The sequence below is a fragment of the Camellia sinensis genome, chromosome 3 (genome assembly GCF_055761805.1).
Source record: "Camellia sinensis isolate YWXY chromosome 3, ASM5576180v1, whole genome shotgun sequence".
Lineage (NCBI taxonomy): Eukaryota > Viridiplantae > Streptophyta > Magnoliopsida > Ericales > Theaceae > Camellia > Camellia sinensis.
The window spans coordinates 140,434,387-140,460,024 of NC_138963.1; the positions used below are offsets into that span (position 1 = coordinate 140,434,387).

At 42.1% G+C, this 25,638-nt stretch overlaps 1 protein-coding gene across 24 annotated transcripts in view; it reads right to left on the bottom strand.

The window, feature by feature from the left end:
* The window catches only part of LOC114266660 (Pleckstrin homology (PH) domain superfamily protein), a 74,962-nt gene extending 50,598 nt beyond the window's left edge, over positions 1 to 24,364 (bottom strand). For 21 of the 24 annotated variants that reach the window (XM_082920987.1, XM_028207575.2, XM_082920984.1 and 18 more), the window contains exons 1-2: positions 23,600 to 24,319; positions 22,633 to 22,989 (exon numbers count right to left, since the gene is read on the bottom strand). In XM_082920987.1, coding sequence (XP_082777113.1) covers positions 22,633 to 22,989; positions 23,600 to 23,956 — 714 coding nt within the window. In that variant the 5' untranslated portion in view covers positions 23,957 to 24,319. Of the gene's footprint in view, positions 1 to 22,215; positions 22,990 to 23,599 lie in introns of those variants that run through there. The other 3 variants (XM_082920986.1, XM_082920985.1, XM_028207573.2) reach the window with 3 other exon arrangements.
* Between the last annotated feature and the right edge of the window lie 1,274 nt (positions 24,365 to 25,638).

Sequence of the window (25,638 nt, forward strand, 5' to 3'; positions counted from 1 at the left end):
TTTTGAGTCATTTGGATGCCATCTAAGTGGTCCTTAGGCCTTGTATTAATGTCCCAAAACTCTGTTTTTGGTCAATGAGTCCATGCCATGTTTGGTCTTGCTAAGTGTAGTTCAATACTCTATTGGTTTGCTTTGAGCATTTAGGCCATTTGGTGCATGCTTGGCTTGATTTATTGCTTGGTTTGGCACCATGTTTTAGCATGATTTCAATGCTTATGTTGCATGCTAATTAGTCCATAATTCCCCCTTTCAAATGTGTTTGAGGGTTGTTCAATTTATGCCTAAGTGTTGGCCTTTCAACATGTGTATGTGTGCATGTGTATTTGGTCCCTCATTATAGCACTTTGGCCCTTGTTTTAGGCCTTATTGGAGTTGCCTAAAATCATGCTTTAGACCACCTTTGCATTGGTTAGCATTGCCTCATGTTTGTTTGCATGCTTGCATAAGTTTGTTGCCATGCCATGTTGCATCCTTAGCTTGTGTGCCTAGGTTGCATTGCATCTTGCATGCATGCCTTGTTCCTTGAATTGGTGATAGGAATTGGGCCTTGTTTGTTTGATTGGTTTGCATTTCATTTGACATGAAAATTGCATACTTGGTTCTTTGGGCCATCATGCATGGAAATGCGTGATTGGTGGTCCGAGAATCGAGGCACATGCCCCTTTGAGTCATTATCATGATAAGGGACATGGTTGGTGCATATATGCCTTGAATTGTGCTGCCATGCTTTGCCTTGCCCTCTGTTGCTGTCAATTGCAGGTTCTGCAGGCATTCTTTGCCGACCGGCAGTATATGTTGCCGACCGGCATTAAATCACCAGCCGATAGCTTTGTTTTGTGCCGGTGACAATACCACACTGCCGGTGGCAATTCCATTCAGCCGATGGTGATCTCCATTTCCCAAGGAAGCAGTCCTGAGGTTTTGGCAACCTCTAGAGGAGTGAAAGAAGGAAAACAGAGGCAGCCTATGCATGGTAGCGCGTTTCCCGAGGCGATTTTCTATTTTCCTTAGTTTTAGTTAATTTGCTTAGTTGATTAGGCAATTTGTAATATTTAATTAGCTTGCGTAGTTAATTAATTTGTAATATTTATTTGGCCCCTCCGAGTGAGGGCAAATCTGTAATAAGTGTGTGTGGGTGGTGTGTATGTCTTCCAATCCCCACTTCTTTCTTCCCTTTTATTTACCTGCTTATGATGGTAGATTAGGGCACGTTTAATTTAGCATACCTTATGCTATGCATGTGTGCATCCATGCATTTGTATTGCATGCATTAGGCTCGGTACATCACGCTAACTGCATCTGTACTTCAATTCACAAATTGAATATGTGGTAGTTGACCGCATTTCACATGCCATGTTTAGGGTTAGCCGAGCCTGCCTAGATTGCATTTTTGCATGTGATGCATTAGCCATTTCTAACGTGAACTAGGACACGCATGTTTGCTAACTAGTTTATTGTTTTGGCGCGGAAGCTTTAGCATCTTGCATGCGTGTGAATGCTAACATGACAGCATGTTTACCATGTGGCTAGATGCTTATGTGATAAAATGTTTTGCATGCCTGTGGGTGGAGGTTGGATTGTTTGAGTTGGAAAAACTCATTGAAATCCGTGTTTTAGCCTACTTGCGAGTAGCAAATTCCAAAGCATTTTCAAAAGAAACGAATATGCAATGTTTCTTTCCAAATTAGGCAATCTAGTCTATACTTGTTTGCTGCGCGCATAACATAGTAATTCTAGGCTAATAAATGGATTAAGAACACATAACGTTTTCAAAATCGGATATCATGGTTAGTAGAGGCCGGTCTTCGGACCGGGCGAAAGGGGGTGCTCATAGCTGACCTTCCCCGATCGTACCCAAGCTCCCGAGCCGAGACAACTCTGGTGATGACGGACATGTGGCCTTCGGCACCGAGTCAGGGTTTCCTAAATTTCCCCATTTTAAAAATATTTAGGTGGCGACTCTATATCTGGCAAAGCAGTCCATGTTTGGCACTACTTTTTCAAAAATCTGTTTCTCAAAACGATTTGCCAGATTTGGACTCTTTGGTTCAGATTAAGAACTGCGACAACAAAAATCGCGAGTCCGAACTGTAGTGGCACGAGGCCCTCTGCCGGCGCGCCTACAGTTTCTGGCGACTCTGCTGGGGATTTTTTAGAGAGCTTGACTCGAACTCATGATATCCTGTTTTGATTTCATTTATGTGTTTCTTTGCATTGCATGTGCATTGGTGCGCCTAGGAACACAGTGTTTGCCGTCTGCCATTCCTGAACGGTTTGCCGGAGGCTTGTCTTGTCAAGGCATGTCCATAAGGCTGACCGGCTATGGGCTCTGACAGCATGGGAACACAAACCCCGGTTTTTACCGAGGCACCCTTTTCGACCATTCGACCTAGTGCATATTCGAATCCATAGTGACCATTCCAAGTTAGGACAGGTTGCTTACCCGATGTTAGGTTGTTTGAAAACCGCTGTGTGCGTAGTGAAACCCTAGCTCCTGACAAAATAGGACAGGGAAACCCTACCCCAACATAGGGGTGTTTTGGTTCTCTTTACTTGCTATATGCTTTTAGAATGTATTTCTACAGGGAAAGTACATGTCAGTTTGCAAGTTTGAGTATCAGACCTCAGGACACCAGTATCAGTATCAGTTATGAGAATCAGTTATCTGCGGGTATCGGGTTCAATTTTGGGGGGACAGTGATTTCTAGGAACAGTGATCAGCAGTAGGGTACAGTTGTTTGGCTACACCCGTGTTTGATCAGTTTGGGCTGAAATGCTGTCTGTTTTTCCTTTCAGTTCAGAGAGTTGCAGAGCTGATACAGAATAGCCAGTGTCTCCCCTTTGCTGAGGCAAGATTTATGGCGGCACAAAATTCAGAAGAAATTGTGGTTATGACGGCCGCATTGGAGCAGGGGACCGCTCCGCAGAGTGAGGCCAGCATCAATATGTCACACCCACCCAGGTCGCCCGTTGTGCACCCGGTCTGGGCTCCCCAGTTATATCAGGCTCGTGAGCCCACCACCTTTGAATTGATGGGAATGATAGGTGACCTCCAGAGGTCCGTGGCCGATCTGGCCTATGGAATGTCGGCTTCACCGCCAGCGGCGCCATATGCCGGGAATTTCATACCACAGGAGCCCCCGCTACTGGGGCGGATTGTAATAGAGCTCAGCCAGCCAGAGGTGGCTTCCAGCTACAGCGGCGACATACCAGCACCGACCCAGACTCTTGATCAGGCTGAGACCAGAGGAAAAGACAAGGCAAAGGTAGATGCCGATCCTATTGAACAACTGCTGTGGGCAGTCGAGGCTCTGAAAGTCAGAGGGATGAACAAGCAACAAACTTCTGCGATCGTGATCAAAGCTGTGGATGATGCTTTCCCCACTCCGATCAAAGGCAGTTCAAGCCAGGTAGAAAATCGGGATGGGCCCCGTCATGCCCAGACAATTCCTGTCGTTCCCAATCCTGCACCGGGAAAGGGTCAAAAAGCCAAGGCAGTGCCAGCAGATCCTTTCGCTAGCGCATCTGGAAAGAATCCTCAAACTCCAAAGTACCTGCCCCGAGGGCGCAGGATCTTTCACGACCTCTACATGCCTTTGTCTAGGGCATTGCTAATATTGGCGAAGAATGGGCATCTTAAACCTTTGGAGCCTCGGCCACTCCCGAAGAATCTCCCCGCCACGCATGATGCTACCTTGTACTGCGCGTACCACCAACAGTCCGGCCACAGTACCGATGGTTGTTCCCGCCTTCGTCATGAAGTGCAGGATTTGATCGACAACAAGATTATCCTCCCACCCACCTCAGCCAAGTCCGTTACCACCCAGTTGTTGGATTTCGAGGGCTCGGATACTGCGAGTATGTAAAGTGAACCGCCTGCGGGCGACATTTGGTATATTTTGGATGTAGCGTCTGGCACACATTTTTGAACATCAGTGAAACCGAGTTTTTGTAAATCCTGGCTTGGGTGTCGAGTCAGTCTTTTGTTTTGAGTCTGTCTCTTTGTCTTGAGTCAGCCTTTTTGCTTAAGGGTCTGTCTTGTTGTATCGAGTCAGTCCCCTTTGTATATAATACCAGGTGATTCTGGGGTTGTTGTCCCGAACACCGTTTTGTTTTGTAATTATCTGTTTTTTGTTTTGAGTCTGTTTCCGCCGAGGGGCCAGTTACACCAACAAATCTGAACGGAACAGCTGTTGCTATCTCAACTTCATGCTTGCTTTCAGCATAAGTGCCAAAGAATTTGATTGGGCTGACAGTACATCTCGCCTGCTCTCCTGTGCGCCAAACTCATTGCATTAACCTAAGTTTTTCAAACTTTTTGAACACTGCGGTGATAAAAACGAAGAGGAAAGAATTCCTCAGGTTTTACAAAATTTTGATCATTTTGAGAGAAAGAGAGGCGTGCTAAGCCTTTTTATGAGTGAAATCATGCTTGTCGGCGTGAGTACTGAGGAGGATCTTGGCTGGATCCAGATTGGTACCACACTATCTTCGGCGCGAGCGATTTGTCGCTTTCTTAAAAACTTTCAAAAACAAATGTTTTACGCGGCCCTGCGAAGACCTGTGTGGAATCGCTCTTGAGATTGCGCAGCCTAGGATCGCTCTCAGCCTCAAAATTAAACCCATCCGTTTCAAACTTTGAACCCGTTCAGAACGTTCAAAAGTTCAACGGTCAGACGCCAGGAAAGGTCTGTATGGCCAGTTTCGAAGTAGCCCTCGAGCAAGAGGCACCAAAGCCGAATCGGAAGGAGTAGATCTCGCCAGAAGAAGCTCGTGGAGCAGCCATGACGGATCCTTCCGCAAATCATTGCAACAGCCGTTCTCCTAGACACAGAGGGGCTTCAATTTCAGGAACCATTTGGCATGGACTTGCTACACTTTTACCCTTTGAGAGGCTCGCTGGGCCGAAAACCCGGAAGGGCGACCCAGGCAAAAGTTAGAGCAAGAGAAAAATACAAAAAAAAAAAAAAAAAAAGAAGCAAAAAAATACAAAAATGAAAAAATGAAAAGAAAAAGAAAAATGTGAAAAAGAATTGAAAAAATTTTAAAAGAAAATCAAAAGAAGCTCGCAAGGTCGAAAACCCGCATCGGGCGCCTTGGCAAAAGTAAGAGCCAAACAAAGTGAAGGTTAAAATACCCGAGTGTACCTTAACCGGAACTACGTGAGGCTTGATTCCCATGTTTGGGATACGTAGGCAACTTCATCGTGAAGTCCAGCCCCCAACACTTTCGTAGCGTCTCAGTTCATGCAATGGTTTCGATTTCACCCCAAAGTCCAGCTGCCAACACCCTCCAAAGACGACTGTGTCCATATATTTGTTGTGACCGTCTTCGTCATCGCTGTGTCCGAGAGTTCGACCACCGCCAATGAAGACTGTCTGCGGACTGCTGCGGCACCACCCAAACAAGGGGCGACTTTCCGTTGCCACGAGCCGCCGTGAGCCGCCGTGAGCCGCCATTCAAACTAGGGGCAACTTTCTGTTGCCTCCCACCCCCCTTCAAACCAGGGGCGATTTTCCATTGCCTCCGATCCGAGGTTGCGCATCTCGAAGAGTAAGTTCCATGCTTGTTGAGCATCAGCTGTTTGAAAAATAGCTTTTTGAAAATTTTTACTGAGGTTGACTATTTTCTCGAAAATTGTTCCACTTTCCAAAACTGGACCATTGTCTTGGACCCAAAAAGGAAAATTTTCAGTGCTTGCAGCCTGACTCGCATACTTTTCAAATCAAAAATCGAACAAGTACGTTAATCTGACTCTCATTTTGATCAAAACTGTTTTAGTAGAAAGCAAAAACAAAGAATGGTTAAAATGATGAACTAGGGGCACAGTTGAGCCAGGCGTTCTGTCTTTCCCCCGTCATCGATGTATTTGCCAGAAGAGTGCTCTACCCGTCAGAAGAAATGGCTGTGAGCTAACAGTGTTGAGCATGAACCCACACCATTCTATTTATCCATCAATCACCCCGGGGAGGGATGAAAAATGAGAGAACGAAGAATAGAGAGGTGTAAGTTGAGAGAAAAGTGAGGAAAAGGGTTTTGAGAGAAAATCCGAGCTCGAGAGCCGAGTGATGTGAGAATCACAAATCAGAAAGGGTGGGAAACAATGCCTAGAGAAACTGGCTCCTCGTGATCTGAGGTCCCCCGTCTTCGTCAGCGCGTCTGTATGTCGTGTCTTCGGTTTTGTTTACCTCAACTTTTGTTTTAGGTCTTTTTCGAGCGTGTCTCGTTGTGTTAGGTCGTGTACCTATAAATGAGTCCTCCCCGCTGCGTTCAGTTGTAGGCTCGATATCCCGGTTTGAAAAACCCTCATTCGATTTCAAAAATCATTTACACTCAGAATGCTGTGCCATTCTCTACATTTGAACGTGTTTCGACTCCAACCGGTTCCATCTTTGAGCTCCGTCTTGTCAGATTGGGCTGTTTTGTTCAGAATTTACTGTGTGCAGAATGAACCGAATGCTGTGTTATGGGCTGTATGCAGATTAATCCCCAACAGAGTAAGGGCTGTGTGTCCAGAATCAGGCAGTGGATTGCTTAGGGTTATTTTGCTGTTGGTTGTTCGGTTATTTGATTACTACAGTGCAAGCATTCAATTTTCAGACAACCAATCAATTTCATTTACATTGAGGTGTAATATGACGCGATGCGATGCACAGTATGAAATGTAAAGACATATGGATGTAAACACTTTTTCAGATAAAAAGCCCGTTTCATTTCATCATCTTTTCAAGTACAAAGTTCTGAGGAAAACAAAATTTGCCTGCGGCAGTACAAGGTAATCCATCTACCGACAATAAAAAAAAGCAAAAGTACAAGAAGGAAGAGAAAAAAAAAAAAAAACAACAAAAATCTGCATCGGTGTCGAGCACTCCAAGGGCCGTCAGTCTGTCCTGGTCCTCTTCCTGGACAAGGGTCCAGGAGCATCATCAGCATCGTCGTCAGAGCCCGAGCTAGAACCGCCTCCGGTCTCCTCCTCCGATGACTCAGACTCTGCCTCTGCCTCCGCCTCTGACTCCTCGTCATCATCATCGTCCGGGACTGGAGCTCGCGAGCTGCTCCCGACATGAGCGCGCCCCGCCTTGGAGCGGGGGAATACTCGGCCCTCCTCATCTCTCCCCCGGGCAGGGACGGAAGGTCCAGCTGGAGCACCTCCTGCCATAGGAATCTGGAAATGAGGCTGAAAAAGTACATAAAAAGGGAAATGCATCAGTATACTGTAGACAGTTTATCAGTGCAGAATGCAGTATATGAGTACAGTATGAGAATGCCGTGAGCAGTTTATCAGTGCAGAATGCAATGCAGAGTACAGTGAGAATGCCGTGAGCAGTTTAACAGTGCAGAATGCAGTGTATGAGTACAGTATGAGAATGCCGGGAGCAGTTTATCAGTGCAGAGTACAGTGCGGAATGCAGTGTATGCAGTGTATCGGATACTGTGAGATCAGTGTATCAGGTGTTGTGCCGTGCATCAGATTATGTAAAGCAGTGTATGAATGGTTTGAGGCCAGTGTCAGAAGGACATACCGGTATGCTGTAGAGGGTTAGGAGGTCAAATGTCCGCTGAAGCATCCCCATCATCGAGGCATTCATCGCCAACGATTGACGGGTGTACTCAGAAGAAGCCTGCAAAAGTATCAGATGCATCAATATTCTGTGGAATATCAAACAGACTGAAATGAAATGATTATACAAAAATGCAGTAATACATACCGGAGGTAAATCGGGGACATCGACGAACTCATGATCAGCTGGCGGAGGGGCGAAGGGGATCTGATAGGTCGCCCCACCCTGCCCCTGGAAAGTCAGTACAACAGTCAGGGCGGGCCAGCCAGTCCCCCGTCCTCCCTGAGCTCCGCCCCTGCCATGGACTCGGGCCCTCCTCGCAGCCCCTACTCCAACTCCCGCTCCGGCCCCAGCCGCCGATGCCACAGGCCTGGCCCCCTCTGCTCGACGGCCGCTCAGAGGTTGCATCAGGTACGTCTGTACGTACTCCCGATAGTCTCCGGTGCCTCTGAAGCCGGCCTCCTCCCAGCCAATGGTGTAGTCGTCCATCTGCTCGCTGGTGAGCCTCTCGGTCTCCCTCATATCCGCAGGAGGGTGAACCGGGACTATCTGCTCAGGTAACCCCAGGGTCTGGCGTAGGAAACGCTTCCCCAGGTACCAAGCCTGAAAGACCGGGCCATCCAGCAAGATCCGGAAACGTGAGGTCTCATCGGCACCAGCAAACCGATCTCGAGTCACAGCTGGCAATGGAGCCCACGGCCGCCAAGTGATCTGAAAGTGACAGACAGATTGTTATCTACTGTTATTGAAATATGCAGTGGGAAAGCGAAGCTTAAATGAACTGCAAGTAAAACATACCTCGGTCGGGGTAATGGTGTCGAAGTATCGGCGAAAAAAGCCGAAAGTCTCTCGCGGCCGTCGGGTGCATCTCCCGTCAAAGTGGCGTGAAAAGGGGACAACCAGAGGGGTCTCCGCGACAGGTACAGGGGCAAGCCTAGGAAAGTAGGCGTAAACCCACAGCTACAAGGTAAATACCAGTGCATTTATCAGAAAAAGCAGAATATACAGAATAAAGCAGAAATGGCAGAGCCGTGTGTTGCGCAGTGTATTGTGTGCAGTGTACCGTGTGAGCAGTGTACAGTCAGTGTGAAGCAGAATGTATGTGTGTGCCGTGTGTACAGTATACAACAAGTATAAAGCAGACTACAGTGTGTGCAGTGTACAGAGTACAGAAAATATCGGGCAGCAATGAAAAGCGGAGAAGAAATGTACCTCCCAAGCCCGCCAATAGCCTCCGAGTAGCTGGCCGCTGCCGCGCGAAGCCGAGCTCATATATCCATAAAGGGTGGCCAGAGCAGCGCCACCCCAATCATAGTGCAGGATGTCCCGGACGTCCACCAGTGCGCTGAGAAGACAGAGAGGCACGGTGTTCGGCGAAGATGGTCGTCCCGAACAGGAACATGAGGAAGCCGTGAGCATACCTCTCCACGTCCTCCTGGGTCATCTGCGCCTCCTCCTCCAACACAGGCTGGACCCTAAACTGGACCTCGAACCAAGAGTATCGGACGAAGCCCGGACGAGCAAGAGGTGGGGCCTCCCCCAGTAGATGGACCTGAGCGACGGTCCACTCATCCATGTCGATGTCGAAAGGGATCGGATCCCCCCTACCCCGATGCCAGTGAGCATCGAGAAATCGTAAGGGGTCATCGTCATGTCCCCTGCAGCGGAAAAGTGAAAAGAATCCGTGGTGTCCCACCACCTCTCCGCCAAAGCGGCAAGGAGAGGCCTGCAAGTGGAGAGCCTAGAGAGTCCTCGGCAGAAGGCGCCGAAACCCGCTCGATCCACGATGCGTCGGACTGCGTCAGGGAGCTCATCATACCACTCCCGAGCACCAGTATTCCCATACCCGCGAATGGTATGGGAACCCTTCTATAAACAGAAAATAACGAATTGCAAGACAACATTCAAAATGCAGTTTTGAAAAAAAAGCAGATGAAGCATATGTACAAGTTTGTCAGATTCAGGCAAATACCGGGTGCCGGTGTGCTTACAGTGAAATACGTGTGATGTGTCAGCGTGTTTGGGTGTTTCAGAACAGATATAGCATTGTGTGCAAATTTAACAGATTCAGACAAATACCGGGTACCGGTGTGTTTGCAGTGAAATACAGTGTGCGCCGTGTGTTTGAGTGATCCGGGGTTAGTGCAGTGTGTGTGCATGTGTCAGTCTCAAGTAGATATCAGTTGTATGTATGTTTACAGTCAACTACAGTCTACGGTATATCAAATTCAAGCAGTTAAAGAGTACAACTAACTATGACAGTTTTGTATCCTACATTGCGGAAAGTAAAGCAGAAGAAAGAGAATTACCTCGGAAGTGCCGAATGAAATGTGGGAGGTAGGCTCGCGCAGCAATAGCTCGGGCGCCACGTGCCTCTCGAAGCTCCGGAACTAACGCAGGCCGTCGGGGGGCAGAGCATGGATCGCCGGTCGGTAGGTCGCCGGGTCGAACGGGCGCTCGCTCAACGGTAGGAGCTCGACCCCGGGATCTATCTCGTGGTCCGGGGGAGTCCCGCCACGTGGAATGTCGTCCGCCATGTCAAGAGTAATGAGAAAATGGCCGGAGGAAGGAAAATCGGGCCGGAATACGAAGAGTCAACCGAAAAGTCAACTCCCGAGAGGATCGGAAATGGCCGGGAAGGCCGGAATGTGAAAAGGCACGGAAATGGAGAGGAAAGCAAGGGGAACAAACCCCGAAAAGGCAGAAACACCAAACGAGGCACCGAAACAAAAATGTGATCGGTGGAAAATGTCCGAAACGCGAAAAAAATCGCGGATCCGACGACGAAACGGGCGTAGAACGCGAAGAAACAGAGAAACGAGGAGAGGAAAAAGCTCTAGAGAGAGAGTGTGAAGGATTTCGGCGGAAGAGGAATGAGAAAATAGGGTTTTGAAACCCTATTTTAAAACACCCAAAGTGAAAAGTCGAATCTGCCCCGACTCAGCAACTGTTTGCCGGTCGGCAATATTTTGTGCCGGCCGGCAGTATTTTGTGCCGATGGATTTATTTTTCAGCCGGTGGACAGCCGGTGGCCTCCCTTTTCGGCCGGTGGTGTTCCCACAACCTTGTTTAGGCCATGTGAGAAGTTTTGGGTCTTCATAGCTCAAGAAGGTGCAAGAAAGTGCATTTCCGACACTCAACCGGCCTCCGTTTTGACCTCGGGTCGTGTCTCCTGTGCGTGGCACTCCAATTCATGCAAGGTGTATCCTTTCCGTATCCTTTTGACTTTTACAAGGTCCAAAAGTTGCCCCATGTGTATCGCATATCAATCGCACTGTTTTGTGCATTTCAAACCGGCGCACTGTTTTGTGCATTTCAAATCGCGCACTGTTTTGTGCATTTCAAAATCGTCGGACTGTTTTGTGCATTTCAAACTCGCGCACTGTTTTGTGCATTTCAAATCATCGCACTATTTCGTGCATTTCAAATCAAGCACTGTTTTGTGCATTTCAAACCGTCGCACTGTTTTGTGCAATTCGGATCATCGCACTGTTTTGTGCATTTCAAACCGTCGCACTGTTTTGTGCAATTCGGATCATCGCACTGTTTTGTGCATTTCAAACCGTCGCACTGTTTTGTGCAATTCGAATCATCGCACTGTTTTGTGCATTTCAAACCGTCACGCTGTTTTGTGCATTGCATTCCGTTGCGCGGTTTTGCGCATCTCATTACATTACTTGCGTAGACCGCATGTTTGTAATCATTTTATTACTTGCGTAGACCGCATGTTAATTACATTACCTGCGTAGACCGCATGTTTGTAATCATTTCATTACTTGCGTAGACCGCATGTTAATTACATTACCTGCGTAGACCGCATGTTTGTAATCATTTCATTACTTGCGTAGACCGCATGTTAATTACATTACCTGCGTAGACCGCATGTTTGTAATCATTCTTTACTTGCGTAGACCGCATGTTAATTACATTACCTGCGTAGACCACATGTTTGTAATCATTCTTTACTTGCGTAGACCGCATGTTAATTACATTACCTGCGTAGACCGCGTGTTTGTAATCATTTCTTTACTTGCGTAGACCGCATGTTAATTACATTACCTGCGTAGACCGCATGTTTGTAATCATTTCTTTACTTGCGTAGACCGCATGTTAATTACATTACCTGCGTAGACCGCATGTTTGTAATCATTTCTTTCCTCGCGTAGACCGCATATTTATTGTTCAGTTTCTTTACCTGCGTAGACCGCATGTACTGCTTGCGTAGACCGTATAATTGTTCAATTTCTTTCCTTGCGTAGACCGCATATTTATTGTTCAATTTCTTTACCTACGTAGACCGCATGTATTGCTTGCGTAGACCGCATAATTGTTCAATTTCTTTACTTGCATAGACCGCATATTTATTGTTCAATTTCTTTACCTGCGTAGACCGCATGTATTGCTTGCGTAGACCGCATAATTGTTCAATTTCTTTCCTTGCGTAGACCGCATATTTATTGTTCAATTTCTTTACCTGCGTAGACCGCATGTATTGCTTGCGTAGACCACATATTAATTGTTTAATTTCACTACCTGCGTAGACCGCATGTTTTGATTGCGTAGACCGCATTATTTCTTTACCTGCGTAGACCGCATGCTTTGATTGCGTAGACCGCATCATTGTTTAAATCCATTACTTGCGTAGACCGCATGTTTTGCTTGCGTAGACCGCATTATATCATTACCTGCGTAGACCGCATGTTTCGTTTGGGTAGACCCCATATTAATTTCATTGCTTGCGTAGACCGCATGTATTGCTTGCGTAGACCGCATAATTTGTTGATTTCATTACCGCATATTTATTGTTCAATTTCTTTACCTGCGTAGACCGCATGTATTGCTTGCGTAGACCGCATAATTGTTCAATTTCTTTCCTTGCGTAGACCGCATATTTATTGTTCAATTTCTTTACCTGCGTAGACCGCATGTATTGCTTGCGTAGACCGCATAATTGTTCAATTTCTTTCCGTGCGTAGACCGCATATTTATTGTTCAATTTCTTTACCTGCGTAGACCGCATGTATTGCTTGCGTAGACCGCATAATTGTTCAATTTCTTTACTTGCGTAGACCGCATATTTAATTGTTCAATTTCTTTACCTGCGTAGACCGCATGTTTTGATTGCGTAGACCGCGTATTAATTTCATTACCTGCGTAGACCGCATGTATTGCTTGCGTAGACCGCATAATTGTTAAATTCGTTACCTGCGTAGACCGCATGTTTTGATTGCGTAGACCGCATGTTAATTACATTACCTGCATAGACCGCATGTTTGTATTTTATTTTATTACTTGCGTAGACCGCATGCTTATGATCAATCCCGTTGCCTGCGTAGACCGCACGCTTCACTTACATGTTTGCATTTTCACAGCGTTTTAATGCTTCCCACTTGCTTTGCGCTGTCACGCATTTCGAGTACACTACTATGCATATTGCTAACAATATTGTACCTGTTAAGTTTGCTTTCTTTGCAGGCCCGATATTGTATGTACGGTTCATTTGAGGCTGACGCGACCAGACGAACCGAACAGGTATTGTATCCTCCGAGTGAGACGTATCGAGAATTGCATAATTCTCTTACATCCTTTCTGCATTGTAGTGTACTTTGGTGTATGCTAGCTTAAAATTGTCGCATGTTTGCTTCACAGCTTTCTTGCATGATCATATGTTATGCTCGGCTCGGTGCATTGTCTTGCATTTTGCCCCTGCCTTCGGGCGCATACCTTGTTTGTCTTGCATGTGTGTCTAAGTCTTCGGCCTTGTCAAAAATGGGTCGTCTCTGGGCTTTGACATTCACTCCCGTCATTGTTATGACTTTCGAGTTCTGTCAAAGAGGGGCAACTGTAGACACCCCATTTTTGACCGTCCTCAAGACTTGGACGTCACCGTTTGAACACTCGGTGATCATCCATGTTTGCGTTCGTTTGGAGTTCCCGGAGGTCTCGGCTACGCGCCTTGTCTCAGGATCTCCGAACTCGACTGTTTAGTGTCTGGTTTTGCACCAAACACTTGTGTTGTGCCTTGGAAGGGCAGGGTAGGGCTTGTAGACCATCCCCACCCACCACCGGCAGGGGCTAGAGGCCACCGGCTGGTTTTTGCTGCCACCGGCAATGTATATTGCCGGCCGGCACTATTTGTTGCCGGTCAACACTATTTAGTGCCGGCCGGCACTCTTTTTGGCCAAGATGGCATTTTTGGCCGGCCGACTACTGTGCATCTACTTTTGCAGATATTTTAAGACAGCTGTCTTGCTTTTGGCTCCCCTCCATACACGTGTATGGAGGGATCTCTCTCTTGGAAGCTTGTCTTGTAAGCTTTACAAGACAAAAAGCTTCTATATAGAGAGAGGTTGGTCTCTTGGCTGAAGGAGGTTAGAGACTTAAGATTTTTTGAGAGCTTAGACAGCCATTGTTAGGGTTTGAGTTCTAGGGTTAGGGTTAGATACACATTCTATCTCTCTTTCCCTCTCTTTTGTGCTCTTGTGTGTGTTTTAGTCCATACTATTGCACACAAGTACCTAGTGTTTCACCTTCCTCTTGGAACTGAGGTTCTAAAGGACTGATTTTGAGGTTTTGAAGCTGATTTCAAGCCAAGGAAGGCCATTGGAGCATCATTGTTGAAGAAGGCTTCAAGGGTAAGAATCTTACCCCTTTTTACCCCATTTTTGCATTGTATTTCTACCTATCTTAAATTCGTTTTTGAGCTTGGTGTATAATACAAAAAAGTTCTGTTTTTAGACCCTCTTGGTTGTTTGTTAAGAGTGTTTTGTGGTTTGGGTAAGTTTGAATACCCTTAGGCCTTGAAAGGCCTCATTTTGTGCCCATTTGTGTGAACTCCGGGATTTTGGTGTTGGGGTCTCTTCATCACTGAAATCTTGAGGGATTTCAGTGGTGAAGGTGATGCCTTGAAGTCCCAAGAAGGAGAGGGCCACCCCCTCTCCTTGTTGTCCTTGAAAAGGGCATGTTTTGGCCTCTTGAGAGAGCATTATGTTAGAGGGTGTATTGACCATGACTTGGCTGCTTTTTATGCTTAATATGTCATATTATACCTCTGTTTTTGATTGGTTTTGGTACTCCATGCATGCTTAGCATAGTTGCCATGTAATGCCTTGTTTATGCCTTAACATGTCTTAGGTTGTGTGCCTTCGTTTCTAGCATGTTTTAGGCTTACATTTGTGAAGATTTTGTGCTTATCTTGACATGTTTTAGGTCTGTCCATAAGTGTTTGGGTTGATTTTGGCATGCTTGGTATAGTTCCTTTGTATTTGGGCTTGTTGGCCTTGAGCATATGAATGTATAGCATGACATCTTTGCATTGATTTGGTGATTTGGGATCATCCACCATGTCATTTCAGTCCTATTTGCATGCCTATATGTTTACCTTGGATGCATCTTTAATGCCTCATAAGCTTGTGTAGCAATGCTCCATGTTTTGGTGTTTATGCATGCCTTTGTTTTTGAGTCATTTGGATGCCATCTAAGTGGTCCTTAGGCCTTGTATTAATGTCCCAAAACTCTGTTTTTGGTCAATGAGTCCATGCCATGTTTGGTCTTGCTAAGTGTAGTTCAATACTCTATTGGTTTGCTTTGAGCATTTAGGCCATTTGGTGCATGCTTGGCTTGATTTATTGCTTGGTTTGGCACCATGTTTTAGCATGATTTCAATGCTTATGTTGCATGCTAATTAGTCCATAATTCCCCCTTTCAAATGTGTTTGAGGGTTGTTCAATTTATGCCTAAGTGTTGGCCTTTCAACATGTGTATGTGTGCATGTGTATTTGGTCCCTCATTATAGCACTTTGGCCCTTGTTTTAGGCCTTATTGGAGCTGCCTAAAATCATGCTTTAGACCACCTTTGCATTGGTTAGCATTGCCTCATGTTTGTTTGCATGCTTGCATAAGTTTGTTGCCATGCCATGTTACATCCTTAGCTTGTGTGCCTAGGTTGCATTGCATCTTGCATGCATGCCTTGTTCCTTGAATTGGTGATAGGAATTGGGCCTTGTTTGTTTGATTGGTTTGCATTTCATTTGACATGAAAATTGCATACTTGGTTCTTTGGGCCATCATGCATGGAAATGCGTGATTGGTGGTCCGAGAATCGAGGCACATGCCCCTTTGAGTCATTATCATGATAAGGGACATGGTTGGTGCATATATGCCTTGAATTGTGCTGCCATGCTTTGCCTTGCCCTCTGTTGCTGTCAATTGCAGGTTCTGCAGGCATTCTTTGCCGACCGGCAGTATATGTTGCCGACCGGCATTAAATCACCAGCCGATAGCTTTGTTTTGTGCCGGTGACAATACCACACTGCCGGTGGCAATTCCATTCAGCCGATGGTGATCTCCATTTCCCAAGGAAGCAGTCCTGAGGTTTTGGCAACCTCCAGAGGAGTGAAAGAAGGAAAACAGAGGCAGCCTATGCATGGCAGCGCGTTTCCCGAGGCGATTTTCTGTTTTCCTTAGTTTTAGTTAATTTGCTTAGTTGATTAGGCAATTTGTAATATTTAATTAGCTTGCGTAGTTAATTAATTTGTAATATTTATTTGGCCCCTCCGAGTGAGGGCAAATCTGTAATAAGTGTGTGTGGGTGGTGTGTATGTCTTCCAATCCCCACTTCTTTCTTCCCTTTTATTTACCTGCTTATGATGGTAGATTAGGGCACGTTTAATTTAGCATACCTTATGCTATGCATGTGTGCATCCATGCATTTGTATTGCATGCATTAGGCTCGGTACATCACGCTAACTGCATCTGTACTTCAATTCACAAATTGAATATGTGGTAGTTGACCGCATTTCACATGCCATGTTTAGGGTTAGTCGAGCCTGCCTAGATTGCATTTTTGCATGTGATGCATTAGCCATTTCTAACGTGAACTAGGACACTCATGTTTGCTAACTAGTTTATTGTTTTGGCGCGGAGTACGATGTAAGTATTTTCGCTTTAGGATCTTGCATGCGTGTGAATGCTAACATGACAGCATGTTTACCATGTGGCTAGATGCTTATGTGATAAAATGTTTTGAATGCCTGTGGGTGGAGGTTGGATTGTTTGAGTTGGAAAAACTCATTGAAATCCGTGTTTTAGCCTACTTGCGAGTAGCAAATTCCAAAGCATTTTCAAAACAAACGGATATGCAATGTTTCTTTCCAAATTAGGCAATCTAGTCTATACTTGTTTGCTGCGGGCATAACATAGTAATTCTAGGCTAATAAATGGATTAAGAACACATAACGTTTTCAAAATCGGATATCATGGTTAGTAGAGGCCGGTCTTCGGACCGGGCGAAAGGGGGTGCTCATAGCTGACCTTCCCCGATCGTACCCAAGCTCCCGAGCCGAGACAACTCTGGTGATGACGGACATGTGGCCTTCGGCACCGAGTCAGGGTTTTCTAAATTTCCCCATTTTAAAAATATTTAGGTGGCGACTCTGTATCTGGCAAAGCAGTCCATGTTTGGCACTACTTTTTCAAAAATCTGTTTCTTAAAACGATTTGCCAGATTTGGACTCTTTGGTTCAGATTAAGAACCGCGACAACAAAAATGGCGAGTCTGAACTGTAGGGGGACGAGGCCCTCGGCGGGCGCGCCTACAGATGGCCTTTTCAAGTTAAATGTAATGACCGTTGTACCCTCAGCTATTAATAATACTACATCTTCTTCTTACTTGCTTGAGTCTTCAAATTTATGGCATGGTAGACTAGGACATGTTAATTATAGATCTTTGCGTAGATTAATTAATATGGAATGTTTACCTAAATTTAACATTGATTCAAATCATAAATGTGAAATTTGCGTTGAGAAAAAATTATCTAAAACTCCTTTTCATTCAATGGAAAGGAAAAATAGGACACATGAATTAATTCATAGTGACATTTGTGATTTTAAATCAATTCAAACCAGAGGTGGAAAAAAGTATGTAATCAGTTTTATAGATGACTATACTAGATATAGTTATATTTATTTAATTCGAACCAAGGATAAAGCTTTGGAAACTTTCATTCAATATAAGAATGAAGTTGAAAATCAACTTGGTAAGAAAATCAAGAAACTTAAAAGTGATAGAGGTGGTGAATATGAATCACCGTTTGGTGAGTTTTGTAAAGAACGTGGAATAATTCATCAAACCACCGCTCTTTACTCACCTTAGCAAAATGGAATTGCTGAAAGGAAAAATAGGACTTTAAAAGAAATGATGAATGCCATGTTAATAAGTTCTGGATTACCTCAGAACTTGTGGGGGGAAGTAATACTTTCTGCTAATTATATTTTAAATAAAGTACCCCGAAAGAACATAAATCAAACACCTTATGAATTGTGGCATGGAAGAGTACCATCCTACAAATACTTAAAAGTGTGGGGGTGTTTGGCTAAAGTGGCTATTCCTAGTCCTAAAAAGACTAAGATAGGTCCTAAGACCATTGATTGCATTTTCATTGGTTATGCCAAGAATAGTAGTGCATATCGGTTTTTGATTCATAAATCAGAACATTCCGAAATGCATGTAAATACTATTATTGAATCTCGGAATGCATATTTCTTTGAACATGTATTTCCGAATAAGATTGGACAAGAGACTAGTAATAAGAAAAGATCTTTTGATGCTATTACTAGTAATGATCAAGAACATGATCAAGAACAAGAGTTAGATCAAAATGAAGAAGAGGAACCTATGCGTAGTAAACGTGCTAGAACCTCAAAATCTTTTGGTCCAGATTTTCTAACATATATGGCAGAAAATGAGCCTTTAACTTTTAAAGAGGCTATGTCCAGTCCTGAAGCTCCTTTATGGAAAGAAGCTGTCAACAGTGAAGTTGAATCCATATTGCAAAATCACACTTGGGAATTAGTGGACTTACCACCAGGTTGTAAACCTCTTGGATATAAGTGGATTTTCAAAAGGAAAATGAAAGCGGATGGATCAATTGACAAATACAAGGCAAGACTTGTAGTCAAAGGATTTAGACAAAAAGAAGGTCTTGATTACTTTGACACATACTCACCAGTTACTAGAATAACATCCATTAGAATGCTAATTGCCATTGCATCTCTATACAATCTAGAAATTCATCAAATGGATGTTAAAACCGCTTTCTTAAATGGTGAGTTAAATGAAGAAATTTACATGGAACAACCAGAAGGGTTTTCTGTTCCAGGGAAAGAAAAGAAAGTGTGTAAATTGGTTAAATCATTATATGGTTTAAAACAAGCGCCAAAGCAATGGCATGAGAAATTTGACAAGGCAATGATGTCAAATGGATTTAAAATTAATGAGTGTGACAAATGTGTTTATATTAAAAACACAGATAAAGGTTATGTCATTGTATGTCTTTATGTAGATGATATGCTCATCATAGGTAGTAATAATGATATGATTAAAACTACCAAGAAAATGTTGAATAAACATTTTGACATGAAGGACATGGGCATTGCTGATGTAATTCTTGGTATGAAAATTACCAAAACATCAGAAGGATATGCTTTGTCACAATCTCATTACATTGAGAAAATACTTGACAAATTTAGCAAAGATGATGATCATCTAACTAGAACACCTGTAGATGTTAATTTGTATCTTTCTAAAAATGTACAGGAAAGTATTTCTCAATTAGAGTATGCCCAAATTATTGGAAGCTTAATGTACTTGATGAACTGCACCCGCCCAGATATAGCTTATGCAGTAAGTAAATTAAGTAGATATACGAGTAATCCGGGAGTAGAACACTGGAAAGCAATGATAAGGGTTCTAAGATATCTCCGATTTACTCGTAACATTGGGCTTAACTATACTAGATATCCAGCAGTACTTGAAGGATACTGTGATGCAAATTGGATATCGGATATTAGAGACTCGAAGTCCACTAGTAGGTATGTCTTTACTCTTGGTGGGGCGGCTGTATCTTGGAAATCTTCCAAACAGACTTATATTGCTAGGTCTACTATGGAATCTGAATTCATAGTTTTAGACAAAGCATGGGAAGAGGCAGAATGGCTTCGCCACTTCCTTGAAGATATTCCAATTTGGCCAAAACCGGTACCTGCTATATGCATACATTGCGATAGTCAATCAGCAATAGGTAGAGCACAGAGTCATATGTATAACGGTAAGTCTCGACACATTCGTCGTCGACATAATACCGTAAGACAACTACTCTCTAATGGAATTATTTCCATAGAATATGTTAAGTCTAAAGACAACATAGCGGATCCACTAACCAAAGGGTTAGCAAGAGAGTTAGTTGAGAATTCATCGAGGGGAATGGGACTTAAGCCTATTAAATAAGAATTACCACAACGGCAACCCAACCTAGTTGACTGGAGATCCCAAGATCTAGGTTCAAAGGGACAACCGAGTTGTGAATGACTCAGGAGGATCACTCGGGAGTCTAACTCCTACCCATTTCTATGATGAAATAGTGATGTCTGCAGCGTTTGAGGTTAAGTAAAATTTTAATGATTCTTATATCTAGGTAAACCTAGTGGAGTGTGGCAGGATACTCTTCATAAGATTCACCTATGTGAGTGTGAACTGGGCCGGATCTATAAGATTTGTGAAGGGCTACAAGTCTTTAAAGCACTCATGAAGACCAGGTTGTTCAGGGCCAAAATAAACACAATAGTGAGAACTAAACTGTGTCTAGAGATATACTGTGTGAGTTCTATTGTCTTGGTTTACATAAACGGCTGAACAGTTCAAGACATCATGTTCACTGGTTAGCTAGTAAATCCGATAGTGTCTCATAAGGGAAGGTTCAAAGCCAAAAGTTACCTATCCTTTGCAGAATGTTTTCAATTTCTGTACTCTCTGATTAGATCATGTTGTTGCATTTTCTCTCCGTCAACTTCCATTCATGTGGGGGATTGTTGGAAAAAATGGTTTTGTATAGGAATATTTTTTAACCCAATTTGGGTGGACCCCAAACGTCTTTTGGGGTGGGTCCGAAGAGGTGAAGTGGTGAAGACGGAACGTCAAAACCATTTATGAGTGAATGGGAAGATGACGTCGTTTTCGGGTTTAACATTAATTTTTTAGATTAAATTCTTTTGAATTTTTTCAATAAAAATTATTGTGGGAATTTAATTTAATTCTAAATTCAAATTTTGAGTTCCTAAGTGGTTTATTAAAATGTGTAATTTTAGAATTTAATTTAATTCTAAATTTAAATTTTAGATTCCTTAAATGTTTCCTAAAGTTTGTACCTCTTTATTTATTTATTTATTTAACTATTTCAATAGTTTAATATATATATATATATATATTTAAAATAGTTTAAATAACAAATTACCTACAGGTTTGACTTGGTCAACTTCGGATCCTTTATGTTTGAAAATTTGTTCATTAACATATTCAATTTTCAAATGCACCTGTTCATAGGTTTTGGACAACTTCCAATAACGGTCAACTTTTTTGAATTTTTGTATTCATTGTGCAAACAGTCCATAACTGTTTGGTTACTTAAAAGGTTGCGCCTGTTCGGATGTCTCATTTTTTGCCTATATATATAGATCTTATTCCAGCAGTCTTGGAACTTGAAAAAATTCGGAAAATTCAGTCTGATATTTGGTCCCTTTGCTGTCCATTTCTTTTAGTGCATTATTCCTCATATTTAGTTTTAGGAATAAATATTCAAAGAGTTAGAACACAGGTTTGGTTCGCCGAACAAATTGTTTGGAGTACGACTACAATTTGTGAAGATCATTGTATCCTGGGAGATAGACGCCACTCAACCGTAAGCACCGTAGCGGGGCGAATCTGTCTTAAGGACAGAGTGTCACACACTCGACTTGGTCTTAAATTATTTATTCGGTTCAACGAAATAAATTCGGTATGTTATTTAATTATTTTGTTTGACTTATTTCTGTTCTTTTTATTTACACAAAAGATTGTTCCAACATCTTCTTCTCTTCTGTTTCAATTTACTATGCTCGAATCACTATTTACAACCCTCTAAAAGTACACTTTTCAATCTCAAAACCATATCCATTCATCGCCAAAGCAAACTCTAATCCCTCCCCTGCCTATTAGCCTTTGATTTCACCCTTAAAACCGTAAAGTACACACTGTTTAGGCTGTCAAGTAGCCTCTGTTTTGCAAATCCACTACTTGTCCTGCATCATCTACCTTACTTATAAATATACTCAAAAAAAGAAAGGAAAGCATGACTTTGCGTACTGTTTTCCATAATAATTCCTAAAGTATTTTAGGCCAACTCATAATTTAACTGATGAATGTATGTCAATCTAAAGAAATGAAAACTCTAGTGAAGCACCTGTCAACTCAAGTCTTAAAGTACCTTCAATGAAGTACTTTAAGTTGGAGAGTACATATGCATTGAAGAAAACATAAGAAACTATTTGAAATATATAACTAGATGATTTTCTCATTTTTCTCATTGAGATGCAAATTCATAGAAAATCATATTCAAGAAAACAGAAGAAACTATGTTTAGGTTTTGGGTGGCAGCAGCCTTAATTAAGGAGGACATCTAAAACCCAAATATATGTTTCAATATTGCATTTGTTCTGAGGTTTGCATGAAAGATTTCGAAAGAAAGTCATCACTAGAACAACTGACAAGCTAAAAGAGACGGTATCAATATCAATCTCCATATGTATCAATTTTTCTAGATTCCACAACAAAAACATATCATTAAAAAAACTTGCTTCAATTCCATTAAAAACACAGAAAAATAACATCAGTTTAAAAAATCCATGTAGATAACATCAACAAACACTCATCCAAGTTTAATCAGTTACTTAAAATAATTATGTTCAAAGATTTCCCCATTTAACAATCTATACAAAAGAATTGGGAGAGATATGAAGTTACAACTATAGAAACAAAAACAAAAAGGAAAAAAGTCAAAAATTCCCAGCAGCAGAGCAGCTAATTTGGGGGAGTTTCTGAAGCACTAGGATGTACACAATTCTGTGCAGAAGAAGCTGAAGGAGAATTAATTTGCAGGATTTCTGAAGAGCTAGGATGTACATGATTTTGTGCAGAAGAAACTGAAGAAGAATTCCGAATGCGATTAGCAAGATTTTTTCTACTAATCATTACATGTACCTCTAACTGCCGCAGTGAATCAAGAAGGAGCCAATGCTTCTCTTTGAGCAGCATAAGTTGATTCTGCAGCGCAGCAAACTCGTTTCTCATGATTTGCTCACTGTCCTGGATGGCTGCCTCACTCACACCTTCTTCCAATAACAGCTGCCTCAATTTCTCGGTTGACACAACAACATTGTCCACAGGAGCCATTAGTTCACTGTTAGAGACCCTGGGGAACAAGTCTTTTATAGCTTGCAATGCATCTATCCAAGCCACTCGATCTTCTCGAGTCTTGGCCCTCAAGTGCAGTCTCTTACTACCCGTAAAAATTAAAAACCTCTTGTCATCTGACCTGCTCTCCCGTATTGATGAAACCTGCAAGCACAAATAAAATTGGAAATTCAATAAATATAAGCATTGTTGTCAAATCACGAATCGAATAGTGAATCGTTTTACTAAAATATAGAATCTTTAATTGTATCGAATCATTTAACATACTACATATAAAAATATACATATAGTGTTTAAACTGAAATTAATATCAATATAACTAAATTGTATATATGTATAAACAAATAAAACCACATATCAATATCATTAGTTGATTTTTTTCTCTTTATTCGTAAATTTTTTTGTTCTGAATCGCTTGAATTGCAATGAATCGTAATCAATTGTAAGTTCAATTAATTTAAGATTCAACTGCACGAATCAAATGTTTTGCTTGAAAAACCTATCGAAATGGAATCAAATGTAAAATTCTAACAACCACGATATAAGTCGTATGGTTAATCAAAAAAGAAATATAAAATTAAAACCAACTAGAATTGAAATATAGGAAAAGGATCCTAACATGAATTAAAATCAGCTAAAACTAAAATCTGCAATTGCATTATAAAACTATGACATGAAAATAGAATTTAGCATTGTATATGTGTGTGTGTGTGTGTGTGTGTGTGTGTGATTATAGGGGAGAGATTTTTTAAACCTTGAGATGAACTTGACCAACAGGCTTCGGCCGGAGCTGAGAGGTACCATTAATAATAATATTGTGATTGTGACGAGGAGAAATTAGGCGGAGTGAATCTTCTCCGAGGACTGTGGATCGTTTCTCAATCTCTAGATTGAGATCAATTTTATGATGTCCGTGTATTTTATAATATGAAAGAACACCATCTTCCAACACAAACCACCTTCGACGCCAACGTTTACCCAAATTCACCCACTTATACAGAATACCTGAAATTCTATCACCTACACTCTCATTCTTCTTCGCCTCCCTTTCCTCGCCGCACAATAATTGCGCCGCCTCCTTCATCATGGCGCCGGGATCAGGAAAATTCATAATCAGGAAAATTGACGGCGGTGCTGGCGGCGGCGGAGAAGGTGACTCGCCGGGAAAATAGGAGGACAATTTTCATTTGTTGGAGAGAGAAAATAAGGAGATGAACAGGAAGAGGAAGAGAGTATGTATAGGGTAATGGAGGCGGCAATGTTAATGTTTGCGTTTATATAGGGGTATATATAGATAGATATAAGATAAGATAAATATAGAAGAGGAAGAGTGAGAGTTAGACGGAAGTGGCGATGGCGGTGGCGGTGGCGGTGGCGGGGGCGGGGGCGGGGGCGGGGGCGGCGGTGGTGGAGGAAGGAAATCCGGCGGAGGAGTGGTGGTGGAGGAGCTGAGGTAGAAGTGGAAGAAGCAGTCAAATACGCAACAAAATGCTGAGGGCTTTAAATATTGAGGCTTTTTCCAAAACAGGCACCCCCGCCAACTCAGGTTGTTTAGGATAATCTAAATAAACGTATTTTTTATCTTTTTATAAAAAAATGTGTAGAAAAATAAAGATGTAATGTGATAAAAAAAATAAAAAGATTGATTATTTAAGGGATGTCAAACTATCCCTTATTTTTCAAACTAAGCCTTGTTTTTGCGAAATTTTAGAATAAGCTGAAACATGTTTCCAAAATATCCTTTCAGCATGTCTTTGGCTCAGGTGCACAAAATAAATAAAATTATAAAAATGTGGTTACAAAATACGCTTTTAATTAAGAAAACGTTGTTCCTATTAGCATTTTCATCTTTAGTAAAACCGCGTTTCAGAATCGCGCTTTCAACAGAAAATATGGTTAGAAACCACGCTTTTAAAAAAAAAATTACTTTTAAAAGAAAACGTGGTTCATAACCACGCTTTTAAAAGTTATATAAAATGGCACACCCCCTCATTTGCAACTACGCTTTTTATAAACTTCATTTTTTTTTCCTTGAACCAGTTCTTCATCTGCTCTCACTCACTCACTCTCTCTCTCTCTCTCTCTCTCTCTCTCTCTGTGGGTTCTCTGCTTGCTCTCTCTCTCTCTCTCGCACTGGTATGTGAACTGTTTGTTTCTCTCCCTCTCTCAGTTTGAATTTTATATGTATTGATTTTGTTTATGAAAATGTGAATGTGGGTACAATGTGGGTAGAATATGGTTTGTGAATGTAAAAATGTTGTGAATTGATGAAAATGTTGGTAGAATAGGGTTTGTGAATGTGAAAATATTGTGCATTGAAATTGATATCAATGTGGGCAGAATAAGATTTGTGAATTGAAATTGTGGTTTTGAATTCACAGATTGAACCATAGTCCTAGCCCTATCCCTAACCCAATTCTAGGGTTTTCAATTGAATTTGAATTCACAAATTAGGGTTAGAGGTTTTTTATTTTTTATTTTTTAATGCACAATTGAATTCTAGGATTTTTATTTTTTGATTGTCAGAAAAATGTTTACAAAAATAATAAAAAATAAAAAATTTAAACTCTCTTAAAATAAATAATAAGAATCTTATAAAAATTGTAAATTCTGTATAAAAATGAGTGCAACAGAGAATGAATAATTCTTTTAAACTCTGTTAAAGACTTTTTTTATTATTATTATTTATATTTATTAGTATTGTTTGAACATAATTACTAAAATTTTCTTATACAGATTAAGATATTAAGGAATCATTTCAAGAACTGAAAAAGATAAAAACTAAATAAATAA